The following is a 24884-nucleotide window of genomic DNA, read 5'->3' on the forward strand; positions in this document are numbered from 1 at the left end:
GAAAAGGACGAAAAGTTGAGAAACGGTAATGCGCAAGAGAGTATACGCATATATAGATACATATATAGTCGAATCAAATCGAATAAATATACGCAGCGGCTCTCGGTATCCAAGAATATCTTACCGGCATGCTGGTTTCGTTGGCTCGAGAGCAATCAAGAGAGAGAGAGAGAGAGAGAGAGAGAGAGAGAGAGAGAGTGTGAGTGAGTGAGTGAGTGAGTGAGTGAGAGAGAGGATAGGAGAGAGAATAAGAAAAGGAGCGGCAGTAGGGCGAACGAAGGCTCGAGCGACCGATCGACCGTAGCGTGTGCTCCCTCCAGTTCCTCTCTCTCTCTCTCTCTCACTCTCTCAACACACGTAGGTACACACACTCCCGACGGAGTAGAGACGACAACGAATCGTCGAAGCAAGTGGCACGAGTTAGTTTCTCAGCATCGTTGAAACGATTAAGGTAGCAGCATTCTCTTCGTACGAGCGAAAGAGAGAGAGGGAAAGAGAGAGAGAGAGAGAGAGAGAGAGAGAGAGAGAGAGACCTTAGTTTGGTTTCATCTTTCGAAAGGCAAAGCGAACGTAGTCTCTCGTACCTTTCTCTTTGCGAAAGGAAACAGACGCTGATCGAGCAAGCGTCGCGTAGTATATACGTTCATATATATATATATATATATATATGTTATTAAATGGAGGAGGGAGGGAAAAACGAATTGGTCTCTTAGTGTGATATATATATATACGTTCGAAATTTCAATAGGATATAAAAGATTATGTATTATATAATTTGATAGCGGTGAAAAAAACGTTATTGTCTTGCGCGCGCCTTAAACGCTTCGAAAAGTGTTCTCGCAAACGAACGAACGAACCGTGTGCCGAGAACGAGTGCGAGTGATAGTGCGCGCGTGCGCCCAACCGCGCGCAGGTACGCACGCGGAGGTGCACAATATTACTACTACTATACTCCCCTTTCACCTCTCAACCCTCTCTCTCTCTTTCTCTCTCTCGTCAACCTCTTCTGATCCTCTTGCCCTTAGCCTTGATCGAGAAACTCTGAGGACGAGGCGACGCGACGCCAGCCGACGCGCCGCGACGCCGACCACGACGACGACGACGACGACGTCGTTCACTACGAGAAGTAACACAAAGCTGCTGTCGAAAACGTGGGGTTCGCTTTACGATAATGGACGAGGAAGAAATCGACGGTGTCAAATCGCCCATCAAAAGACTTGGATCAACTAGGAAATTACTCGTTTTTAACAGTAAGTTTTTCTTATATCTTTTTTTTTTATTTTTCTTACGTTTTTATTCTCTATTTTTATTTTAACAAGCGTGAGATTCGTTCGCCTTTCTTTTTTTTTTTTTGTTTTTTTAAGGGGGGAAAATAAGAAGAAACAAATCAACGGCGTCCTTTTCTCTATTGGCGGTATACACAATCTTCTTATATACTCTTGTCGTACCTTCCATCCTTATTCTTTTATTCTTTGTCCTTCTCGTCCTTACCATCTTTTAATCTTTTTTTTTCTTTCTTTCTTTCTTTCTTTTTTTTTTCATTTCTCTTTTGCATTCTCCCCTTCCGCCATTTTTTTTTCTTTCGTAATTATTATTCCTCTCGACGTACGTCGGTCGTCTGTATATTCACCTCGAACGAAAAGAAACACGAGGCATTTTTGTTGGTTTGTCTTCACATCGACGAAGATACATATTTTATCGTTTATTTCGAAACATGAATTCGTTTACTTGAACCGCGCGAAACATTGCGTGCGCACTCTTCCACGCGCACGATGCACATCTCACATACACGCACGCATACATACGCGTATGTATTTTAGAGGCTTACGAAAGATAGACGGTCACAGAGAGAGAGAGAGAGAGAGAAAGAGAGAAAGACCTTGGAAAATGTTCCCTGGAATGTAACCTCACGGTAATATCGTTATTTAGAAATAACAATTTCTCACGATTATTAAGTTACATCAATATATTAATTAATGTTAATAGGTCCTAAAAATCATAACCAAATTTCTGCGTTGTATATTAGAGCTAGGCGTGCGTGCGTGCGTGCGTGCGCGTGTGTGTGTGTGTGTGTGTCAATATAATGCGTTTTATTTTAGAACGATTGTTAGAAAATCTCCTATATTTTCTATTTCGTCGTATACAAACACGCACACGTCATAAGAAAATTTATGTAGCATTTGTGTATCTGTCCACCACGTGCGTGTGGTATGTGTGTGTATGGAATTTTCTTATCGAAAGAATCGTAAGAAAATTTTGATATCTTTTACTCGACACACATATATATATACATTAATAACGATAATAACAACAACAACAACAATAATAATAATAATAATATTAATAATAATAATAACTTTCGAACTGACACTCGAATCTTTTTTTCAATATCAAATTGGCAAAGAAAAAGAACGTGGGCTGGCTTGTGGTTATCTCAGTAATAGTAATGTAAGTAGTAATATACTAGTCAATGGTGAGAGAGGAGGCAATCGACAGTTATAACCGTTCTCGAGGAATGTCGGTGGTGCATACGAGAAACGAAGGCTGCTGCTGCTGCTGCTGCTGCTGTTACTGCTGTTGCAGCAGCAGCAGCAGGATAGAGCCCTGCCAACCTAGCCGCCTCGCCTTCTTTTCAACTTCGATATATGTACATATATATACACCTCTCTCTTTCTTTCTTACCTATATACTTGTCATATATTTATCTTTATTCCCGGAAGCAAAAAATACATTTCCGGTTTCTATCGTTTCTAAAACAGCGATTCTCGATCTTTTGTGTTTTACGTACCCCTATGGAAAAGTGTATACCCTAAGGGTTACGTGTACATATCACGTTGAGAATTCTCCTAGTCTAACAGATCTACTAAAAGGATTATTATTATTATTATTATTATTATTATTATTATTATTATTATTATTATTATTATTATTATTATATTTTATATTATTATTAATATCATTTGTGCAACATATTATTTTTTCTGTTCTCTTTTCTTCTTTTTTTATATCGTCTTTTCTCGAAGCTACCTTTACTCTTTCACGCTTGAATGAAATTAGTCGATAAAACGATTAAAAGCCTTCTCTCTCTCTTTCTATCTCTCTCTCTCTCTCTCTCTCTCTCTCTCTCTCTTTCTTTCTAAGCTTCTTTTATTCTCTTTTGCTATTTATTCGCACACAAGAGAGAAACGATTATCTCGGAAAATAACTCGTCGTCGGCTTGTGCGTTTTACCTTTTCTTAGGAGCAGCTTGCTTCTCTCTCACGTGAAAGAAAAAGAGAGAAAGAGATAGATTGAGAGAGAGAGAGAGAGAGAGAGAGAGAGAGAGAGAGAGAGAGGGAGAGGGAGAGTATGCGTGAGAATACACGTGCGTGTGTGCATGCGTGCGCGTCTCTCCCTGTCCAATATCGATCTTTCTCTCTCTAACGGCTAGTTCTCGCAAGTACGCGGTTATGCACCTCGCACAAACAGGTAGTACCGTCGCCAGAATCAACGGTACCCTCTGCCAAATTGTTTTTCTTTTTCTTCTTTTTTTTTTTTTAGTATTCATTCTATCAAAAATGTTAAAATGTTTTCTTTTCATGCATAAATATATGTATGTATGTATATATGCATTGCACACACGACGAGAGTTTTGAAAAGGGGAGAGAAAATAAAAGATGCTTCCTGTCCCTCTCAGAAAAGATATTTTTACACATACAGGATAAGCACTTCTCGAAAAAAGAAACGACGGAAAGTCTCTCTCTATTTTTTTTTCTTCTCTTCTAACATACACGATTCCTTACTCCGGAGAATTCAAAAAGACTACTATCGACCATCTTTTTTGGCATGCTTCTTTGCTTTCCCGACCATCGCAATATTTTTCCTCGCTCCGCATTTTCTCAAAGTTCGTCGACCTTCGTTAAATTTCATCGACTTTTATCAAATTTTAATGGATTTTAATGGATGGAAAAGAATTTCGATCATAAATCTTAATCTCTGTCATTTTTAATACTCGTCTCCAACAAAAGCAATAACAATTAGTCATTGGTTCAACAAAATTCTACATATGCTCTCGATGTATTAAATACATGAAGTGTAACAAGAGATAAAGAAGTAGTCGTCGTAACATCGGCTATGCCGGCGAATGAACGCCACGCCCTCGATGAGAAGAAAAAGATGGAAAATCTTATTACGTTTGCGTCTAGAGAAGAGAAGAGGATTTCTCATCCGATCATTATACCGTTATCCATATGAAAACGATCTCTCAGAGTACTGGGTAATAATGATATTCATTAGATAATCGTTTTCAAGTTTATTATCATTATATATCATTGTTTACTGTTATTCAACTTGCAACATTTTTATTCCTAACTTTTAATTAAATCTAATTGTTTTTTAGAGAGAGAAAGAGCCAGAGACAGACAGAGAGATTCACGTGATAACGAGAAAATGACATTTATTATTATGATTTTTAATTTTTTTTTCTCTCCTCTCTTTTTCCAACTTTAACAGAGAAATATTAATAATAATATATAATAATCTTTCTTCAGTATATTATAAAAGCATCGATAGTGGTTTTACTCATCGGAATTAGGTACATAGTAAATGGTGAAAAATACGATACCAATGAAACGTAAAATATCTTATAGGGTAGGAAGAAAGAAAGGCTCGAAGGATATATATACATATATACGTAACCCCAATACCGGGTGGTCGGTGAATAAAGGGAAGAAAGAAGAAGAAGAAGCAGAACACGGTATATAAAGCACACGTTGCTTCCGTTTCTGGTACACGCGATTTCTTCAATGTGGGTGTATATACATAAAATGAAAAAATCAAAAAAGAGTTCCTCCGGAAATCCCACGTCGGAAATAACTGCTGGCTTCTACCACTATGTTTCTGGCTAACGTTCTTTCTAACGAAACTCTCATCCTGATTAAGCTTCCCAAACGGATCAATGGATTTCATTTACATGTAATATCTTTATATCAAACGTATGCCGACACAAATTTTATCAAAAGTTTATGAGAAAGAGGAGAGAGAGAGAGAGAGAGAGAGAGAGAGAGAGAGAGAGAGAGAGAGAGAGAGAGAGAGAGAGAGAGATAGGGATAACATTAATGAGATGATTAACTTTTATCAGTTACTTCAAAAATATTGTAATATATTTGGCAAACCAACTTTGAAGAAATTAAGTAAATTTTAACGTGCCATATAGCATTTATTATAACAAATATGCTTGTATAAATATTTTTTTTATTTTTATTTTACTGGCAATACTTAATACATAATTTTAGTTTTGTATTTGTTATACATAATTCTATGAATTTTAACATGTCACATTATTTTTATATAAAGTACTTGTTTATTATAATAAAATTGTTTATATAAATGTTATCAATATTAAAATGCAATATTGAAAATAAAATAAAAATTCGGTTGGCAGTATTACTGTATAATATTGGAGTGTGATGAGAGTTAATTCATACGTTATGGAATTATTGATAGAGAGATAGGAAGTTATAGTTTATCAAGAAGATTACATACGATGAATTTGATCGATCAATGAAAATCGCTATTAAATCCTATATTATGTTATCATTATGAGAAAGAGGGAAAGATAGAAATATCGATTAATAAAGTTATTATTAATAATATAAATATTACAAGACTGTAATTTTCGTTCGTACATCATTGATAGAGACAGAGAGAGACGGAGACAGAGAGAGAGAGAGAGAGAGAGAGAGAGAGAGAGAGAGAGAGAGAGAGAGAGAGAAAAATAGAGATAACATTAATGAAACAATAACACAAAGTGGGGGTTTATCAAATGTATCACTCTTAAGAGATAGAGATAGATAGAGATGATATTTTTGGTGAAATTAATAAAACAAGCCTAAAATTAATATATATATATATATATATATATATATGATTGTTGAGAACAGAAATAACACTAATGAAGAAATAGCAACACAAAACTAAATACAAAGTGGATGTTTACTAAATGTATCAGGCGAGAGAGAGAGAGAGAGAGAGAGAGAGAGAGAGAGAGAGAGAGAGAGAGAGAGAGAAAGAGAGAGAGAGACAGGTTGACTTGCACACTAGTCGGTCAGAGTCACAGTCATGGTCACGCTTCGAGGGTTGAACACTCTGCATATATAGAACACAGTACGGTGGGAGAAGAGTTCACCGGCGCGTAGAGAGGACAACCAGCAGAGAGTGCTTCGAGTACGAGTTGTGCGTCCATTGATTCCCCTACTCTCTTTCATACCTCCATCTCTCTTTCTCTTTCTCTCCCTCACTCACTCTTCATCTCTCTAGTGAATTATTTTTCTCTGTACGCGGGCGACACGCTCGCTAACTCTACTCGTGTCAGTCAGTGTAACACCATCTCTTCGAACTGCTGCACGTCTCCTAAGAGAAGTCTACTCTTCAGCATCTTTCTTGGTTCCAGAAAAAATATACTGGATATACACAAATTCCTCCAATCGATCCAATCTGTGTATGTACATATATACACATACACACACAAACACACATGTAAATATATCTGGATATATAAGAAGATAAGAGTATGTAAGTGGTGAAAGTCAAGTTTATCAAGATAATTGATCAGTTTCGAATTGAGAAGGAATACAAGGGATATCCAATATGGTTCAAATTTCATATAAATATCTATATACTTATATATATACACCAGAAGAGAAATAAATATAACAATGCTGGAATCAGGTTTATCAAGAAACTAATAATTATATATTATCGAAGTATTTCGAATTAAGAAGGAATATACGCAGAAGAAAGAGAAGAATCATCCAACATGGTTGAAGTTTGAACGAGAAAGAGAGAGAAAGAATCCTTTCATATCCAAGAGGAAGCTGTACGAGAGAGGGTGTTCTCTCTGGAGAGTATAGGAACCGGTGCGCAGAGAGTAGTACTGCCATTTGGAGGGGAGAAAGAAACCTACGAGAGAGTCGACAGGGAGTCGACAGAGAAAGAGACAGAGAGAGAGAGAGAGAAAGAGAAAGAGAGAGAGAGAGAGAGAGAGAGAGAGAGAGAGAGAGAGAGAGAGAGAGAGAGAGAGAGAGAGAGATAAAGAGGGACCTAACGGTGGAGGGGCATCAGAGAGAAAGAGAGAAAGAGAAAGAGAAGCCGGTTGCCTGGCGACGAGCCATCTAGTTCGATCCCAGCAGCCCGTCCAACCACCCTCTCTCCTCTCTTCTCCGCCTCCGCCTTCGCTTCTGCCTCTGCCTCTGCCTCTCTCTCTGCCTCCAATTTTGATTCCAACTCTGACTCTCTTGCTGTTCCCAGGATCCCAAGGAGTATCGGCAATCTCGTCTCGTCGTTGCTTTATTATTATTATTATCAACGATATTATCACAATATTATTATTATTATTATTATTATTATTATTATTATTATTATCATTATTATCATTATTATTATTACAATTACTTTATTATCCTATTCGCCAGTTGAACTCCCTCGAAGATTAGTGTTTTGAAAAATATATCGGTATATGTTTTTATATACCGTGTCTGTGTCATCACACATTACATCACATAGTTATATCTCTATCATATAAGGATCAAGAAGGATTTTCTTCTTCTTGATCGTCATGGATCTACGATGGAGGATATTATCTCAAGAGGAAGCTTAAAAGAAGACGACGATACCACCACCTTGTCAAGGATCATTTCCTATATGTTTAATATGAACATTATATGTTAGAAGAAGATATAATTATATTTTAAACATTACCACGATTATTATATCGTTAACAACGATGTCGAATTGTCAAGCATCTTTCGAAGATCATCGTTTTCGTTTTATCGTACAACGAGCAAGATTCGACAACAAAATGTGAAAGTTACGTGTGCTTCTTCTAATTATTGATAGCTTTCCGAGCTATCAATCTTCTTTCTCTTCTTTTTCTTCTTCTTCTTCTTCTTTTTCATTCTCATTCTCTCTCTTTCTTTCTTTATATGTGAGATAATTATTCGGGATCAAGAAGATCTAATGGTGGTGAAGTGCAAGTATTCCTAACGATAATTCAACAAACGCAAAGGAACCTAAAACGTTTATCGCTCTCTATCTCACTCTAATATCTATATCTCCCTCTCTTTCTCTTCAATATACCATCAACCAACATGTTCCAGTGCATCATACAACAAAGAAACGGATGGATTCATCCTTACAGTCCAGACACCAAGGATGTTTTCCCAGGTATATTATATATATACTATGTGAAGGAAAAAAAAATATATATATATGTATGTATATGTATATATTTATATATTTGCATTTAATGTTAAGTTTCTTTTTAATCTTGAAATCTCTTTTAGATCTTTCCTTTGATATCTGAAATCTTAAGGAAGAAAATAACAGGGCGGTGTACAAAAGTTGTTAGATGATTTTAAAAAGATCAATTACTTTTTGCTTTTTTTTTTTTTTTTTTTATACTTTTTAAACTATTTCTTTTTTCAGATTGTAAAATTACAAGCCTAGCTTGTACAATAACAAGGCCAATTAAGAATCTGAAAAGTCTTGAAAAAAGAGTAATTAATTTTTGAAGTCACTTAAAGACTTTTGGCCACACCTAAGAACTTTTGCACACCGTCCTGTATAAGAGAGTTTATTTATATCAAAGAGTACACATTTTTCACGTACAAATTATAAAGTTTGCCAACGAAATTATGAAAGAAATGATTTTGTTCCGTTTTCTTCTCTTCTTTTTTTCTCTCTCTCTCTTTCTCTCTTTTCTATCCGGCTGCTCCGTTTTACCGACCGACAGAAACCTGCTTAGCTCATACACAATGTACGCGAATGTGCAATTCAAACGCACAGGAAGTCTTTCAATTTTGTCCCGAGGTCTTTTTGCGTGGGTGAGGTTAATAACGCGAAATGATAGGCGTTAGCCTCTTGTGTCGAGGTCGAGAGAGGGAGGGAGAGAAAGAGAGAGAGGAAGAATCGAAAGATCGACTTGTGTACGAATGTACCCGCGTTATTACTATCACTCTTTTCGTTTCTACGATTAAATCTAAGACTACTAAAAAGACTACTTTGGCAAAAGCATCACGTATATATGTCTATATACACACGTGGTATATACTATGTATGTACTATTAATAGTTTTCACGAATGTCACGTCTCTCTGACGTAACAATGTTGAAGAATCAACGATCGACCCAATCTAAATTCATTCTTATCGGTCCAATTGGTAGATGAGATGGAATTTATTGCCATTTAAATGTTCATTAAATAATCTATTTTTTTTTCTTTTCTTTTTTCCCATAATGGGCTAATAAAGTTCCTAAAGCTAGGTGAAAAAGAGTAATCGATTTTGAAAATTACCTAACAACTTTCGATTCATCTAGGAACTTTTTTTGGTCCACTCTGTGGATTTGAAAATTCATGTGTATAATTGATGTGTATATAACAATACCGAGATTGTGAACATTCGTTTGTATAATCTTTTACATCTCTTTGATATTTTAAGGATTTTTAAGAAGACGAAGGAATTTAATGAAAGAAATCTCACTTGGGAGACTCGAGCCACTTAGAAATCTGATCTAACGCGTTTAACCCTGAAAATGGTATCTCTTTTTCTCGGAGACTCTTTACGTATTTAATATACATAAGGAGATATTCTTAGAGAGAAATGACAATCAGTAAAACAATTATAATTAAAATTCGAACTAAATTCGTAGAAAAATTAGAGTAATATTAGAATCCCAATTGGTAGAAAAATACATGATCGATAGATCTCAGCTTAAGAAAAGATCAGAGACCACAATAATAATAGCGACAATAATAATATTAATAATAATAATAATAATAATAATAATAATAATAATAATAAATCGTATATGAAGATTTCTGTCTCATTCTTGGTCTGACATGATTATCATTATTTGCAAGAGAAGAAAAAGGAAAAAAGAAAAAAGAAAATGTAAGTGATCCATCGGATGACTTGGACGTTAAACGAACGAATACTCGAGATCATGACACAGTTAGTTATTCGAGAGATAACGAAAAATGAGTCGACGTAATATCTACTCGTCGCGCTTCCCTTCGATTCGCGCAGGAAGGAAGTCGATAGAGAAACGGTGTGTCGCATATCAATTGACTGCCGTCAAGGTACGCTTAACATTCACAAAATAGAAAATCCTTATTACTCTGAAATATAAAGATCTGTGGAAAAGGATAAATTGATTTTAAAAAACATCTGATATATTTGAAACTGCCATCATTCTTCTTCTTTATCATAATAAAAGAGAGAAATTTGTTATATATCTGGAAAAGAAAGAGAAGTGCATAACTTCGAGTATTAGAAAAGCTCTCATTAGATAATTTTTACACGTTCCTACAGTTATCGTTAGAAGAAGGATTATTGTTTATTAACACGTAGAAAACTAATTAATTAACGAGCCTATATAACATAAGAGAAAAAAGGAATACATGTAATATCTTACAAGTTAGAAGCTCTCTCAGATAGGGACGGACGTCGATGGAATCGCTATCGGTCTTTCGCATAAGCAGAGGCGGTGTGCGTTGATGATGATGATGATGATGATGGTGATGGTGATGGTGATGGTGATGGTGATGGTGATGGTGATGGCGATGGCGATGGCGATGGCGAATGGTGGTGGTGGTGGTGGTGGTGGTGGCGGCGCGGCTAGCTAGCGTACGACGCGCCAGTAATTGTGGTTAATTTAACGATGGTCAAAGCAAAGCAACGCAACGCAACGCAACGCAACGCAACGGAGAGCAAACGCAGCGACGCACAACTCGTAGTGCTCTCTTCGTCAGTTTGTCGAGAACCAGAGCCCCCTCTTGTCGTTATCGAACGTGTTTCTCTCAATCGCGAAGTTTACTATTTCTTTTCATTTTTTTTTTTTTTTTTATTTTATTTATTATCATTATTTTATCAGTTTTTAACATTTCTAACAAAATCCAGCTCTAACTTATTTCTCCTCTAAACGCATTACGTAAACTCATTAGAAACAGTGTGTTGTGTTCTTTTAAGTTTGGATCTATATTTATACCGCTTTTTCCCCCCTTTGTTTTGTCTTAAACAATTGTTCTAATCGATTCTAATCTAATCATTGTTCTAAACGTTAGGTATATAATCAGTTCGAAACAGTGTTGTTGTGCGCGTCGTTTAGTTTAATTTATTTATACTGTTCTTTTTTTGTTTCTTTTTAAACTTTTTCTAATCGATTCTAATCTAACATTACTCTTTATAATTGGTTCGAAATAGTGTTGCTTAATTTTATAATTTCTCCTTTGTCGTTTTTTGCGTCTACTTCTTTACACGTACTTATTTTTTTCTTTTTTTTTTTTTTTTTTTTTTTCGCCGATCGTTCTAATTAATTCTTATCTCACGTTGATTATATAGATTCTATATCGTTCGCTCATTGACTCTGCATTGACTTTTCCATTCTTGCACACGCACACGATACGACACGACAAGCATGCGTCGCGTATATACACATACATACGTACACAAAGTGAGTCACCGTCGTGTATTTACTTGCAAAAATAGTGATTTAGATTTAATTAGGTGAATTATATATTAAGCGTTGTCTATTCGAAAAGAAAAAAACAAGAAAAGGAAAAGAGATTATTTTTTTGCCAATTTATTGATATAGTTTCATAGCTTTTTTGATGTACGTATGTACATATTGTATATACATAATACAAGTATGACTTCCTTTTCCGGTAAAGCTACTATGTATATCTGCGGTCGTATGCCTGCAGTATAGTTAATCGCTAACGTTTACATAATACCGAGTGTCCCGTAAACGCGATCAGGCTTACTTTGAAAAGACGATACGATTAGTGTGTGACACACAGAGAGATCAAAGTTTCTCATATACAAAGAGGATTATATATATATATATATATATAAAACTTTATTTATTATCGTCGAATGTTTTTTTAACGTGTTTGATAAATAATGATTTCTTTTTTCTTTTTTTATTTATAAACACCGATAAAAATTGATATCTTCATTGATATGAGTTCATAATATGAGTTTGCCAATATTCTTATTGATTATTATTGGTAAACACACATATGCGAGATAATGTAATTGAAAAAAGAAAAGATATGTCTAGAGATTAGGCAAAGTCTGTGCATATTGGCGAACTATAATTAAAATAAGAGAAAGATAAATTTGTGGAGTGTGCCAATGTTAGTTATAATAAAAGAAGGCTTAGAAAATGTTCAAACTCAGTGGACGACAGGAATGGGAAGTCTGGACGAAAGGTAAATCGTATTTACCTGCAATTTTTTTTTCCTATCTTTATATTTTTCTATTGTTTAGAAATCTGATGATTCGATTTGACGAATTACGACCGTGTTAGATTATTTAGAATGATACAGGATAGGTGAAAAGTTTCTAAGTAATTTTTTTTAAATCCATTATTTTCCTTCATTGAAACTTTCTAGGCTGATATTGTTTTCAGATTGTAAAATTACGAGCCTGGCTTATTAAATTATGAACCTAATTACGAAACTAAAAAGTCTCGTAAAGAATTAATTAATTTTTTAATGTCACCTAAAAACTTTTTGGTTTCTCGTTCCTCCTTTATGTTGTGTATGTAGATGCATGCATATAGACCAGCTTATTGATCGATTTGTCTAAATGGATATATCCAAACAAAAAGTACAAGATTTAGCCTGTTAATAAATTTCAATCTCATTAATCTCCAAACATTCGGATGATAAAAGAAGAAACTGATTATTTTAGAAAGAGGATGGGTTAATGATTAGAAAGTAAAAGTCTTAAGGGGATATAGTGGGAAATCGTCGAAGTAAGAAAAGGATGCAAGATGGGTTAATTGAGTATAAAAGGAGAGCAATCGGGGATGAGGGAATGGTGGGAGGGAGTGGTAGGTGATGGGTTGAAAGCACATTAATGACCATCATCATCACATCACCATGAACCGCTTTTTTTTTCTCTTTCACTCTCATCATTTTCTTTTCTTTTTTCTTTCTTTTCTTCTTGCTTCGATAAAAGATTTAACGTTCGTTGCCACGAGAAAATCGTTCAAAGCTAGAGCCTAGCCGCGGCCTCCTTTCGGATCAACGTGCATCATCGGATGCTGTGCTCCGTGAAACTGGAAACTTCCCTCCCTCCCTCCATTTCTCCTCACACTCCTCCCTCTCTTTCTCTCTTTCTCTCTTTCTCTCTTTCTCTCTCCTGTATAACAAAGCGAGACTTCCTCAGCCATGAATAATCATCTACGATAGAGGGTTTCGAAGAATCAATGATAATGTGTTGTTTAAATTTATCCTCCTCGGTTAACGACACGTAGAAATCTATGCAATCGATCTTTCCTAAAGATTTTTCTTTTTTTCTGGAAATTTGACAAAAATGTAACAACATTGATCTTTATCGCATAAATGATTGCGGAATTAGAATCTTTTTGTCTCTCTTTCTCTCTCTCTGTTTGTTTATTTCGTTTTACTCGTTTTATAACAAAATTATTTTTAATTGTATATATAAAGAAGAAGATATTAAAAAATTTTAAAGAAAAAAAAAATATATATATACAATGAAGTTGTAAAAGAAAAAAAAGATGAAATGATATCGAGTAGGCCAATGTAAAAAAAAGGATATTCATTTACGTGGACCAGGATCTCCTTTTTTTTTCTCTCTCTCCCTCCTTCTCTCTTTCTCTATGTATGTATGAAATATATACAGATCTTTTAAGACATAAAATATAATTATAAATAGAGTATGTTTGAAAGAAGGAATGTATATTGTGTATGCGTGTGTGTTTAGGCTCGTAATGATTCTTTTCACGTGTTACTAATTATCGTTTTCGTTCGAAAGAACGAACTCTTTTTCTTCTTCTTACATACATATGTAAATTTATGTATGCGCGTATATACATGTATTTGTAAAAAGAGCAATTGATTTTTAAATTCACCTAACAACTTATGGCTCATCTAAGAACTTTTAGCCCAGTCTGCATGTATATATATATATATATATATATATATATGATTAATAAATAAATGATTAATAAAAATAAAATTAAAAGATAATTAAAAACTGAAAACCATTTGAGATCTACGATATTTGTTTGGATCTATACTATAACAGATATGTTAGTATTCTTCTGCCCTTAGAAAATAATCGAGAAAGATGAGCATAAAAACGCAAAGGGGCGGTGTTTTTTTTTTTTTTTTTCTTCTTCCAATGTAAGTAGAGAGAGAGTAGCCGCACATCGATCGGCTTATATTTCCGGGCGTGATTCATTCGAAGGGGCACAGACTGTGGCGAGATCTTTGACCTCTGTCCTCCCTCGCCAGGCCAAAAACACGACAGTATAGACAGTATTCGTAGGCGACGACCGGATAGGTGCCGGGGAGACACACGAAATAAGGGTAAATGAATTGTATATGTGTGTGTAACTCGACACGGTACCCCTATCGGGTTGGTTAGTCATCCGCTTATGTTATTTGATTTGAAATGATGAGAGTTTTATATGGATGCAACTTGCAATATATTACACACACAAACACACATTCTGTCATTTATTTATTTATTTATTTATTTATATATACATACATTATATTATTATTTTATTATTGTAATTTTACTTAATTTATAATATTATAATATTATTGTGTAATGTAATTGTAATAATTAATTTAAATTTGATTTTAGACTTAAATTCTATTTTATTAAATTATCATGTGTATATGTGTGTATAAACAACACACTACAAACACATAGACACACGTACATATAGTGTGTTGTTTATCATTTTTCAATCGAGTATAAATTTAGTTTTTTTTTCTTTTTTTTTGTTTTTTTTTTAATATTAAATATTAAATATTAAAATACTGCAAAATTACTATATGTATTTGCTGCGATGATTTGATAAGCAAGATAAATCATTTATATCTGTCGTTTGTTTTGAAAGGAAAAGAGAAATGGAAAGACAGAGAGATGTTTTAATTGTTTGTGAAAATGTAGGAAAAGGAAAGAATGGAGTTGGTATTTCTAGACTTAGATATTTCTAGGATTAGAATATAAAGGAAGAGAAACGAAGGGTAAAGGGGAGAAAAAGAATAATGAATCTCGGGGTGGTAGGAGGTGTGTAGCCATCTTGGAAAGGACATTTGTTCCTCTTCGTTCATGGCCATTATTATTCTGTCCCGCCTCTCTTCGACTTTTCTCTCTTTCCTGTCCTTCGTTCATTCTCGTCAGTCCTCCCTTCTCTCAGCCAAGCAAGCGTCATTGTCCCAGGCGACGTGTCGCCGATAAAACTCGAACAATGTTTCTCTCTACGTTTTCTAAACCGTCTGGATTTAAAGAGAAATTGTAAATATGTCGAATTCTTTGTTTCGATGGAAATGAATTTTCAGGTCTATCTAAAAGTTTTATACAAATTTTGAATTTACTTATCAATTATTTTTAATTATATAAAACATTGTTATAGAGTCGAAGTAATCGTTGTAAAAAAAAAAAGAACAACTAAATAAAAGAGAGAAGAGAGAATTTTTTAAAATATAAATAAGTCGATATTCGAAATACATTCAACACAGATATAGACACACACACACCGCAACCTGCGGTAGACCGAAACGATTAACGTACTACTATATACTTTTTCCCCTACCTCATATCTTCTTTCTTTTTTTCTTTCTTGCAGATATAAGGCTGCAACTGAACGAACAGTTGAGATGTCTCGACGTAAGGATGGAGGCACAAGTTGCCCTTGTAGCCGAACTGCAAGATTTCTTTCGCAGAAGGGCAGAGTTGGAGTTGGATTACAGCAAGTCTCTTGACAAAATGGCTAGGAGTATACAATTAAGACACAAGGAGCAAAAGCAAAAGTAAGCTTTTGTAGATGAAGCAATAAGTAGATCAATATTTGTCCCCTGAAGAGGACGAAAACATTTTTACTTATTTTAACATAGACTTCACAATGTGTCTTCATACTTTTCTGGTGCTTGCTTTTCTTTTTAGACGTGAACAGTGGCCCCTCTTCTCCAGTTATGCCTGCTGGCAACAGCTTGTAAATGAGACGAAATCTTTAAGTAGAGATCATGCTGCCCTTTCAGAAGTCTACAGCACACATCTTGTCGGTAGGCTTAATCAAGTAATGGAAGATGTTCAAAGGATATACAAACGAGTAAGCATTTATTTATTTATTTATTTATTTATTTAACCAATTAATTGATTCATTCATAATTCACTCATTTATATATATATATATATATATATATATATATATACACGTTATATAAATATTTAAGTGTCGTGAGATTGGCTACGAAACACACGAAGAAATACTCAGAGTTCTTCACGAATTACATACAACGATGAAGACTTATCAGGCTTATCAAGCAGAGTCAAGACAAGCCGAAACTAAGTTACGTGTAGCTGAGCAACAGCGTAGTAAGCTAGAGGTTGCTAATGCGCCACCAGAAAAATTAGCTAGGAGCAAAAAGTACAAGCTCATCGAGAAAGAGGTGAACAAGGTAACTACAAGTTTCAGACCCCACTCTACTTAGTCTACATTTTCAACGAGCTTGAAAATGATTCGAGTGTACTTGAAAACCAATTCCACTCCTAGGAATCTTGTTATCGATGAAAATATTCTTCCATTGTCATGAGTTTTTTAATCTTTATGGGGATCCATCGAAAAACTTTTTTACCTTCGAGATTTTCTTTCCCTCATTATTAAATTATAAATCGTGAATTTGTTATGACATATGGATCATGAATAAAATGTATTATTAAATGCAATGCTTCAAAATGTATTGTTTATTGTTATGAATTTTTAATCTTTATGAGGATCCATCAGAAAAGTTCTTTGTCTTTAAGATCTTTCTCTCCTCACGGAATTATAAATCATGAATTTGTTATGGTATAGAGATCATGAAAGAAAGAGATTAAAAATGTAGAGGTTGAAGAGCAGCCTCACGTTTCTCTCTCTCTCTCTCTCTCTCTCGCGCGCGCGCGCCCTTTCTTTCTTTGTTGATCTGTGTTAGCAGATGCTCGAAGATTTAAAACGAGCGACTTGTGTCTACCGTTTTCTTGCAACAGCCAAGCAAGCTGCTGCTGGTTAGAAAAATAAATGAGAGAATTCTCCCTCTTTTTCTTTCTTAATGTGACTATAGCGATAAGACAGATGGTTCTAACGGTTTGGAAAGAGCAGGATAGAGAAAGGAAGAGAGAAGAAAAACAAGGATTAACAGCATGTGTGCTGACTCTCCCCACCTTTTCTCTATCTCCCTTCTATTCATCTATGTCTATACCATATGTAATTCTATCGTTGTAGAAACGATAGTCTAATCAAAAAAGAAGAAAGAAAGGGGAGAGAGAGAGAGAGAAATAGAAATAGAAATTATTCAGCCTATACAAATTGTTATCACATCTTAATACATTTACAAGCTTTTTAAATTTAAGATTTCTAACATTGGTTTGATGTTTCAGAGAAAGAACAAGTATCAAGAAGCCAAATTAAAAGCTTTGAAAGCAAGAAACGAATATATATTATGCTTGGAAGCTTCCAATACGACAATTACAAAGTATTTCGTTGATGATCTTTCAGATCTCATAGATGTAAGTTTAATGAATGATGAATTATTAAAAAAAAATTTGTTTATTACATAAATATGCCATAAATATGTAATTTACATTTTTTATAAAGATAAAAAATATATATACATATAGTGCGTTGATTGATTGAAATCCTTGATACTAAAATTGTGCAATCTTTTGTATAGTGTATGGATTTTGGCTTCCACAATTGCATCGCTAGAGCATTGTTAATGCATTGTAGTGCGGAAGAGGGTAGGCAGCGTTCGTTACAAACTGGTGCAGAGCAATTGGCTGCATGCGTGGGTGCATTGGATTCGAGAGCGGACAAGCAAAGGTTCTTGGAATCTCATCATGCTGCTTTTATGATTCCTAAAAAGTTTGAATTTCAAGGACAACGTGGAGACGAGGTATAAAAATTCTTTTATTATGTCACGATTATTTCCTCTCAACCCCGTCGAAGATTTTCACGTTTTATTCTCAATTTATTACATAGACTCCCGAGCCTGAATTACAAAAGGTGCTACACTTGGAAATGGAACAGCGATTAACTCAATTGCAACAGAGGGTTACGTCTCTTAGAACAGAGTCGGAGGAAGTATGGAAGACTTTAGAAACGGCGGAGGCGAGTCTCCTTGAAATGTTAACCGCCAAAGATTACGACTGCTCGAGATATTTCGGCGAAAATGCTGTACCAACGTCTAGACCACCGGAAACTTTACAGATCAAATTGAGAGCTGATAGACAAGAGACAGAAGAATTTTATCTTACCGTAAGTTTGAGTATATTACTTTCAAATCTTTTTATCCGGGCTTATATAAGATAACAAAGTCTCGTTAGAAAAAGAAGAATCGTTTGTGATCATATTTGATTTGCATGTTGTGGTGTATGCAACGTGTTGTACTTGCAGAAATTCAGAGAGTACCTTCTTGGAACTTCAAGAATAGCCAGATTGGATGCAAAGCAGGAATATATACGTCAAAGTCTATTGGATGGTTCTACGGCCAGTCCAAATCCATCCATTTCTACTACCAAGCAAAAACAAGCACGTAGAAAACGAATCGGACGTTTACAGATGAACGGCCAACCAAAATTATTCGGTGGTTCTTTAGAGGAATATTTAGAAAGCACGAATCAAGAAATACCTTTGATCATGAAGAGTTGTATAAGGGTTATCAACCTTTACGGTTTACATCATCAAGGAATATTTCGAGTATCTGGTTCACAGGTGGAAATCAATAACTTCAGGGAATGGTTCGAAAGAGGTGAAGATCCTTTGGCAGATGTAACAGATGCTTCCGATATTAATAGCGTCGCTGGTGTCTTGAAGCTTTATTTGAGGGAATTGAGAGAACCATTGTTCCCTATCATTTATTTCGAGCATCTTATGGAATTGGCACAATTAGAATCGAAGCAAGAATTTGTTAACAAGATGAAGGAATTAATAGCGAGTCTTCCAAGACCAGTGGTGATAGTAATGCGTTATCTTTTTGCTTTCCTCAATCAGTAAGTATGAGAAAATTAAAATGTCTCAGTTTTGTTTGAATCGCATGTATGAGATTTACGAACATTTTGTGTTCTCCAGTCTTTCAGAATTCTCAGATGAAAATATGATGGATCCTTACAACTTGGCCATTTGCTTTGGTCCAACTTTAGTACCTGTCCCAGAGGACAAGGATCAAGTTCAGTATCAAAATCAGGTGAACGAACTGATCAAGAATATTATTACCTTCTGCGAGGAAATATTTCCTGAAGATATAGGTGGTACGCAATATGAGAAATATATCAGCAGAGAACCAGACGACGTGTTAGTATTATGTATATCATGTAAATTTCATATATTATATATTGGACAAAATGTTGCTTTATAGTTTTCTTTTTCTATTTTTTTTTTGTTTTTTTTTTTTTGTTTTTTTTTCTCATTTTTATTATACCAGAGACGTCGGTGATTCGCCAACAGATCAGGTTCAAGAGGACATGGATTCTGAAGTTTATCCATCGGAGGATGGTCGGTATTAAATTAATGTAAAGATCATATATAAGGATCACAATGCAAATTTGATAAGAAAACATTCAAATGCAGAATCAGAAAATTTGGAAGCAACAGCACAGTTCGATTTCAACGCTAGATCGGAGAGAGAACTCAGCTTTAAAAAGGGTGATACTTTAACTTTATTTACGCAAGTTAGCAACGACTGGTGGCGAGGCTCATTGGCTGGCAGAGAAGGATTAATACCTGATAAATATATCATGTTGAAAATAAAGTAAGGCTTCTGCCTTGTTAATTATTTATCTCAAACAATAGGATTAGAAATTAATATTTCGTACGTTTGACAGAGATGAAGAACGAGAAAAAGAATTATTGAAATCATCCAGTGAAGAATCCATGAGACGAAGAGCTTCCAGTTCAGCAGACAGTGTTCTACCTAACAACAATTCACCATTGATGATGAGTTCAACTGGTACGTCGAACGCATGGTCTTCGACTCCTGTATCAGATATATCTATTACAACGAACACGATGTCAGGAGAAAATAATAGTACTAGCAGTGGTATCGTACCGGCAACTGTTGTTACACATGTGCCCTGCATTTCTTCGGCTCAACCTATCATCAGTCGAGAGGTATTAGAAACAACCGTTTAGCTACGCAATAGCTCTAATTAGTTTCCTTGTTCGTTATCGGTTTCTCTGCTTTTGTCGTAACTGTATATGTCTCTTTTTATTACGTGTACGTGCGTACGTGTTTTGCACAAAACGCATACACGTAAAAGACACAAATGGATCGTAAGCTCTAGGCACAAGTGCATGGCTATCGTGCTAGAAATATTTATTCTAATATTTTTTTGTGTATTTCTTTTTTTCTATTTTATATATATATATATACACACACACATATATATATATATATATACTTTTCCCTTTTTTTTTCCTTTTTTTTTTTTGTTTTTTTGTTTTTGTTTTCCTTGAATTCTTTTTCTCTTTCTCTCCTTCGAGTGCATTTTTCGTCGATGATATCTCTGCGATTCTGTTATTTCTTGAATGCACATACATCGTATGATTCGTAAAACACGAGCCTATCGCAGCCTATGCACAGCATCCATGAAAACACGCATTGCTTCGTTTCTTATCGAGAAGATCGAGACGAAAGAGACCAAAGTTTTTCTTCACTCACTCTCACATCGAATTGAGATTAGAAGATTGTTGATTTCGAAAGGAAAATCATTGAAAAGCAGTGGGAAAGGCAGAAAAAAACTTGATAAAGTTATTATCGATAGATATAAGATATAATTTATCAGAAATATATAATGGATAGATATGATCTATACATCATTTGTACGATACATACATGCATACATGCATACATACATACATATATATATATGTATGTATATATATATATTTTGTAAATATATAAAATAGAAATATATACACTGTTCGTTGCTGCATGTGCCTTCGTCTCTGTCTCTTTTGTGCCGCCTGTGCCCTTTGTTTTTTGTGCATCGTATACATACACTACATACATACATAGAGAGAGAGAGAGGGAGAGGGAGAGAGAGAGAGAGAGAGAGAGAGAGAGAGAGAGAGAGAGAGAGAGAGAGAGAGAGAGAGAACGTGCATCGTGCATACAAAAGTGCATCGTGCAACGTTATTATGTCATTTTTATTTGTTTCTTTTGTTATTCCCGTTGGACAACATTTGGAATGTATTTAATAGTTGGGTTGGTTCCTGTTTTTCCAGATATACGTTTAACGTCAGCCTTTTAATCGTTGACGACAAAGTAAATCGTGTGCAAATACATAGAGTGTGTGAGAGAAAAATGCAAAACAGATATTATGTATACATATATGTATATATATATATATATATATATATATATATATATATATATATATAATATGTATGTATGTATGTATGTATGTATGCACATATATATATATATATATATTATGTATATATATCTGTATATATACATATAAACTGTTCGATAAAACTGCTGACGAAAAGAGTGTGTTTTGTTGTGTGGTTTAGTAGTTTTGTGTTTCTTCTTTCTGTTTATTCGTTTGGTTTTGAAGGAGTTTGATGATTCAATTGCGCTTCGACTGAGAGGATCTACTTTTCCAATGGGATATTCTTTACAATTAGGTGAGTAAAAACAACAACAACAAAAAAAAAACAAGCAAGTGTCTCTCCCTTTCAGCTAACATCCTACCACCACCAACATCCATCATGGTGAAAGATAGGGAGAGCCCTAGGTATCTATTCTCATATTCGATGCGCTTAGAATAGATGCTTGTAGTTTTGTGTCGTTTTAGCATCTCTCTCATTTAGCCAACAGTTTTACGAGCAGTTTTTTGATCCTGCTTAAAAAAAGAAAAAAAGAAAAAAAAACAAAAAAAAAAAATACATATATATCATTGCACTACATTCATTCATCCATCATTCATCATTCATAGCAGCATATACGCTTTCTCTGGATTTCCTTTCTTTACACGTGCATGTAGATCATTCCTTCAATTTCGTTAAACACCATATCGACTATTTAAATTATGAAAAATGAAATTATCCATTGGAATTAAACGTTATCGAACATCGAAGCTAATCATTATTGCATCCCCTTTTCTTCTGCTTCGTTAAACATCGTTCGCTATCTTGTCAATATTTTATACAACAATTTAACTGGCGAATAATATTGAATTATTATGTGAAGTCGATGGGGATTAATTGCTGTTAGGAAAAGAAAGGAAGATAAAGATAAATTTTAAGAGAGAAAGAGAGGAAGAAGAGAGTAAAAAAGAACATTGAATTAATTCGATTAAAATTATTTTCAGGAATCCACAACGTCCGGGAAGTTTACCAAAGTATCGACTCCTGAAAATGAGAACATTTCAGAAAATCTTTTGGTATCGAACTCAATTGATTTGTCAATGATTGCACAAGAACGGATGGATGAAAACGAAGAAGCTGGAGGAGTAGGAGGAGGAATTGGAGGTGGTGGTGGGCAAGGTAACGAAAGCGGGATAAAAAGTCGAGGAGCTGGTAGAAAACAACATCATTGGAAATCGCAAAGCGTAGGGGAGTCTACGGTAACGGTGACAGTGACAACAGGTTCGGACGGTCATAATCAATGTATTTCTCAGAATTCCTCGAGCAATGGTTGTAACTTTCCTGGTGGTGATGGTGGACAATCCACCGAGGAGGATATACAACACGAACAAACAACTTTCTCAGCTAATCGAGAGCTCTGGCAAAGAAGAGCGACCTCTCAAACCCAATTAAATCCCCCAATACCACCAGGCGGCAACGCAACTACAACTTCTTCCAAATCTTATCGTAGCTCGCAGGAATTTCGAGAAATGCGACAAAAACAGACACCTGATCTCGTTATGGATTTACCATTGTCGGCACAGGACGCTAGTAAAAAGTCTGCTTCGTCTAGTAGCTTAAGTAGTTCCGACGACGAGACTAGTGTTGTTTTACCTAACAGAACCACCGAAGCAGCAACCTCACCAACAGGTGGTCCTGAATCACCGGACATGAGCACCGCTGCCGAACGTTTTGCTAAACAGAATCAGTGTACATTGAAAAAGAATACTAAGACTAATCCAGAAGGTTCGAAATTGAAACGTCTTGAAACAGCGGATCATTTGGAATCTACCGATATAGAAGGAACGGAAGAGATCGTAAGATCGGCCAGTACCAATCAAATATCAGATTCTCTGGCGCTTCGTTCACCATTGCCACCTAGATCAACGCCAAAAATCGTCGCTAAATTCGCGGATATGCATTTGACAGGTGGTAGCCAAGTATCCTCGTTCAAGCCTCAGGTCAAAGTCAAGCCAACAATTCTTCGAAAACCAGTTTTACCTTTCCCACATCCTCACATGAGCCCAGAACTCGCGAGGAAGATCGAAAAGCAGGCTCAGAGTGCCGAACAAGCTAATTGAAGATATACGCAAGTAATAATAATAATAATAATAATAATAACAACAATAATAATATAATATAATAATATATATAATAAAAAAAATAATAATATCGATTAACTTGTTCGATTTAGATATAAATCCGATCTACGATCATCATCATCATCATCATCATCATCATCATCATCATCATCATCATCATCATCCTTATCATCATCATTATCATCATTATCTTCTCCCACATCGACCAGTCACTCCGCCCATTACACTTCGCAAGGACTTATGTGTTACTCCGTGAGTTTCTCTAGAGAAAAGAAAAAAAAACAAAAAAAAAAAAAAAGAAAGAAAACAAAAAAAAAGAAAAGAAACACGAAAAGAAGAAGAAGAAGAAGAAGGAAAAAAACGAGAACACGACGAAGAAAAAGAAAAGAAGAAAAATCGTCTGTGGCCGATAGCATGGTCCGTTTTATCTCAAGGCATACGAGATCTATAATACATTGATTCTTACATTGTTTTATCATTTATATTTAAAGGATCTTTTGAAGGAAAGACAGAGGAAACGGAAATGCGGGAAGAAAGATTCTCGCATTGAAAGCTTTTTGCTTAGGTAGAACGGGCCGCTACCGTCCTATGGGCGTGAGTTTATTTTTTCTACTGAATCTTTTCCATTTTCGCATATAATTTTTTTACCAAATGAACGAGAAATAAAATAAAATACAAATACAATACGATACAATAAAAAAATAAAATAAAGTAAAATAAAATAAAGTAAAATAAAATAAAATAAAATAAAATAAAATGAACCAGCGAAGGGAGACGTTTCTAGTCATCAAACGAAAGAAAGAGAGAAGAAGAGAAGAAACCGTGAATGAAAAAGAAAAGAAGATAAATAGGACGATGCATCGAATATAAATAATTTCATGTAGAAGAAGATGAAGAAGAAGATGAAGAAGAAGAAGAAGAAGAAGAAGATAAAAAAGATTACTTAGTCGACATGAGAATAATCTATGATTATATTATGTATGTAATTTATTTTTAAATCGCGAAATATCAGCATATCCAAGAACCTCCTCTTAACGATTTAATGATCATATTTGTGATTATTATAAACACGTTCGATGTTCCTTTAATGCGCAAACGAATATATGAGTTTTATCCGAAGAAGCTATATTTAACGTTGCGAGCTTCTTGTTCACAATATATGCATAATTAGTAGAGAAAGAGAGAGAGAGAGAGAGAGAGAGAGAGAGAGAGAGAGAGAGAGAGAGAGAGAGAGAGAGAGAGAGAATAAGAATAAGAGGAAAAGTGAGTGAGATAAATGATACTGGAGTGATATCGATATGGTGATCTTATACGTGCCAGTATCTAATAGTTATAAACATATATCATATATGTAAAAGTATACGTGTAT

At 34.9% G+C, this 24884-nt stretch overlaps 1 protein-coding gene across 6 annotated transcripts; it reads left to right on the forward strand.

Annotated features, from left to right (window-relative positions):
* Positions 1 to 248: 248 nt before the first annotated feature.
* LOC118445362 (rho GTPase-activating protein 4) lies at positions 249 to 24756 on the forward strand. Of its 6 annotated transcripts, none has more exons than XM_085662515.1 (17): positions 249 to 451; positions 783 to 1250; positions 1365 to 1414; positions 8136 to 8202; positions 15654 to 15837; positions 15971 to 16136; positions 16261 to 16485; positions 17444 to 17572; positions 17737 to 17958; positions 18045 to 18320; positions 18459 to 19054; positions 19134 to 19355; positions 19486 to 19556; positions 19632 to 19812; positions 19886 to 20171; positions 22379 to 23506; positions 23608 to 24756. In XM_085662515.1, exons 2-16 carry the CDS (start codon positions 1172 to 1174, stop codon positions 23492 to 23494), a joined length of 3870 nt encoding a protein of 1289 aa, XP_085518641.1. In that variant the 5' UTR covers positions 249 to 451; positions 783 to 1171; the 3' UTR covers positions 23495 to 23506; positions 23608 to 24756. The 6 variants fall into 6 exon arrangements, with proteins under 6 accessions (XP_085518641.1, XP_085518643.1, XP_085518640.1 ...); XM_085662517.1 differs by having other exon boundaries at positions 1026 to 1250; XM_085662514.1 differs by lacking the exon at positions 249 to 451 and having other exon boundaries at positions 528 to 927; positions 1026 to 1250.
* The last annotated feature ends 128 nt before the right edge of the window (positions 24757 to 24884 follow it).

Source organism: Vespa mandarinia, chromosome 18 (assembly GCF_050613455.1).
Source record: "Vespa mandarinia isolate Hongniang chromosome 18, ASM5061345v1, whole genome shotgun sequence".
In the NCBI taxonomy this organism is placed as follows: Eukaryota; Metazoa; Arthropoda; class Insecta; order Hymenoptera; family Vespidae; genus Vespa; species Vespa mandarinia.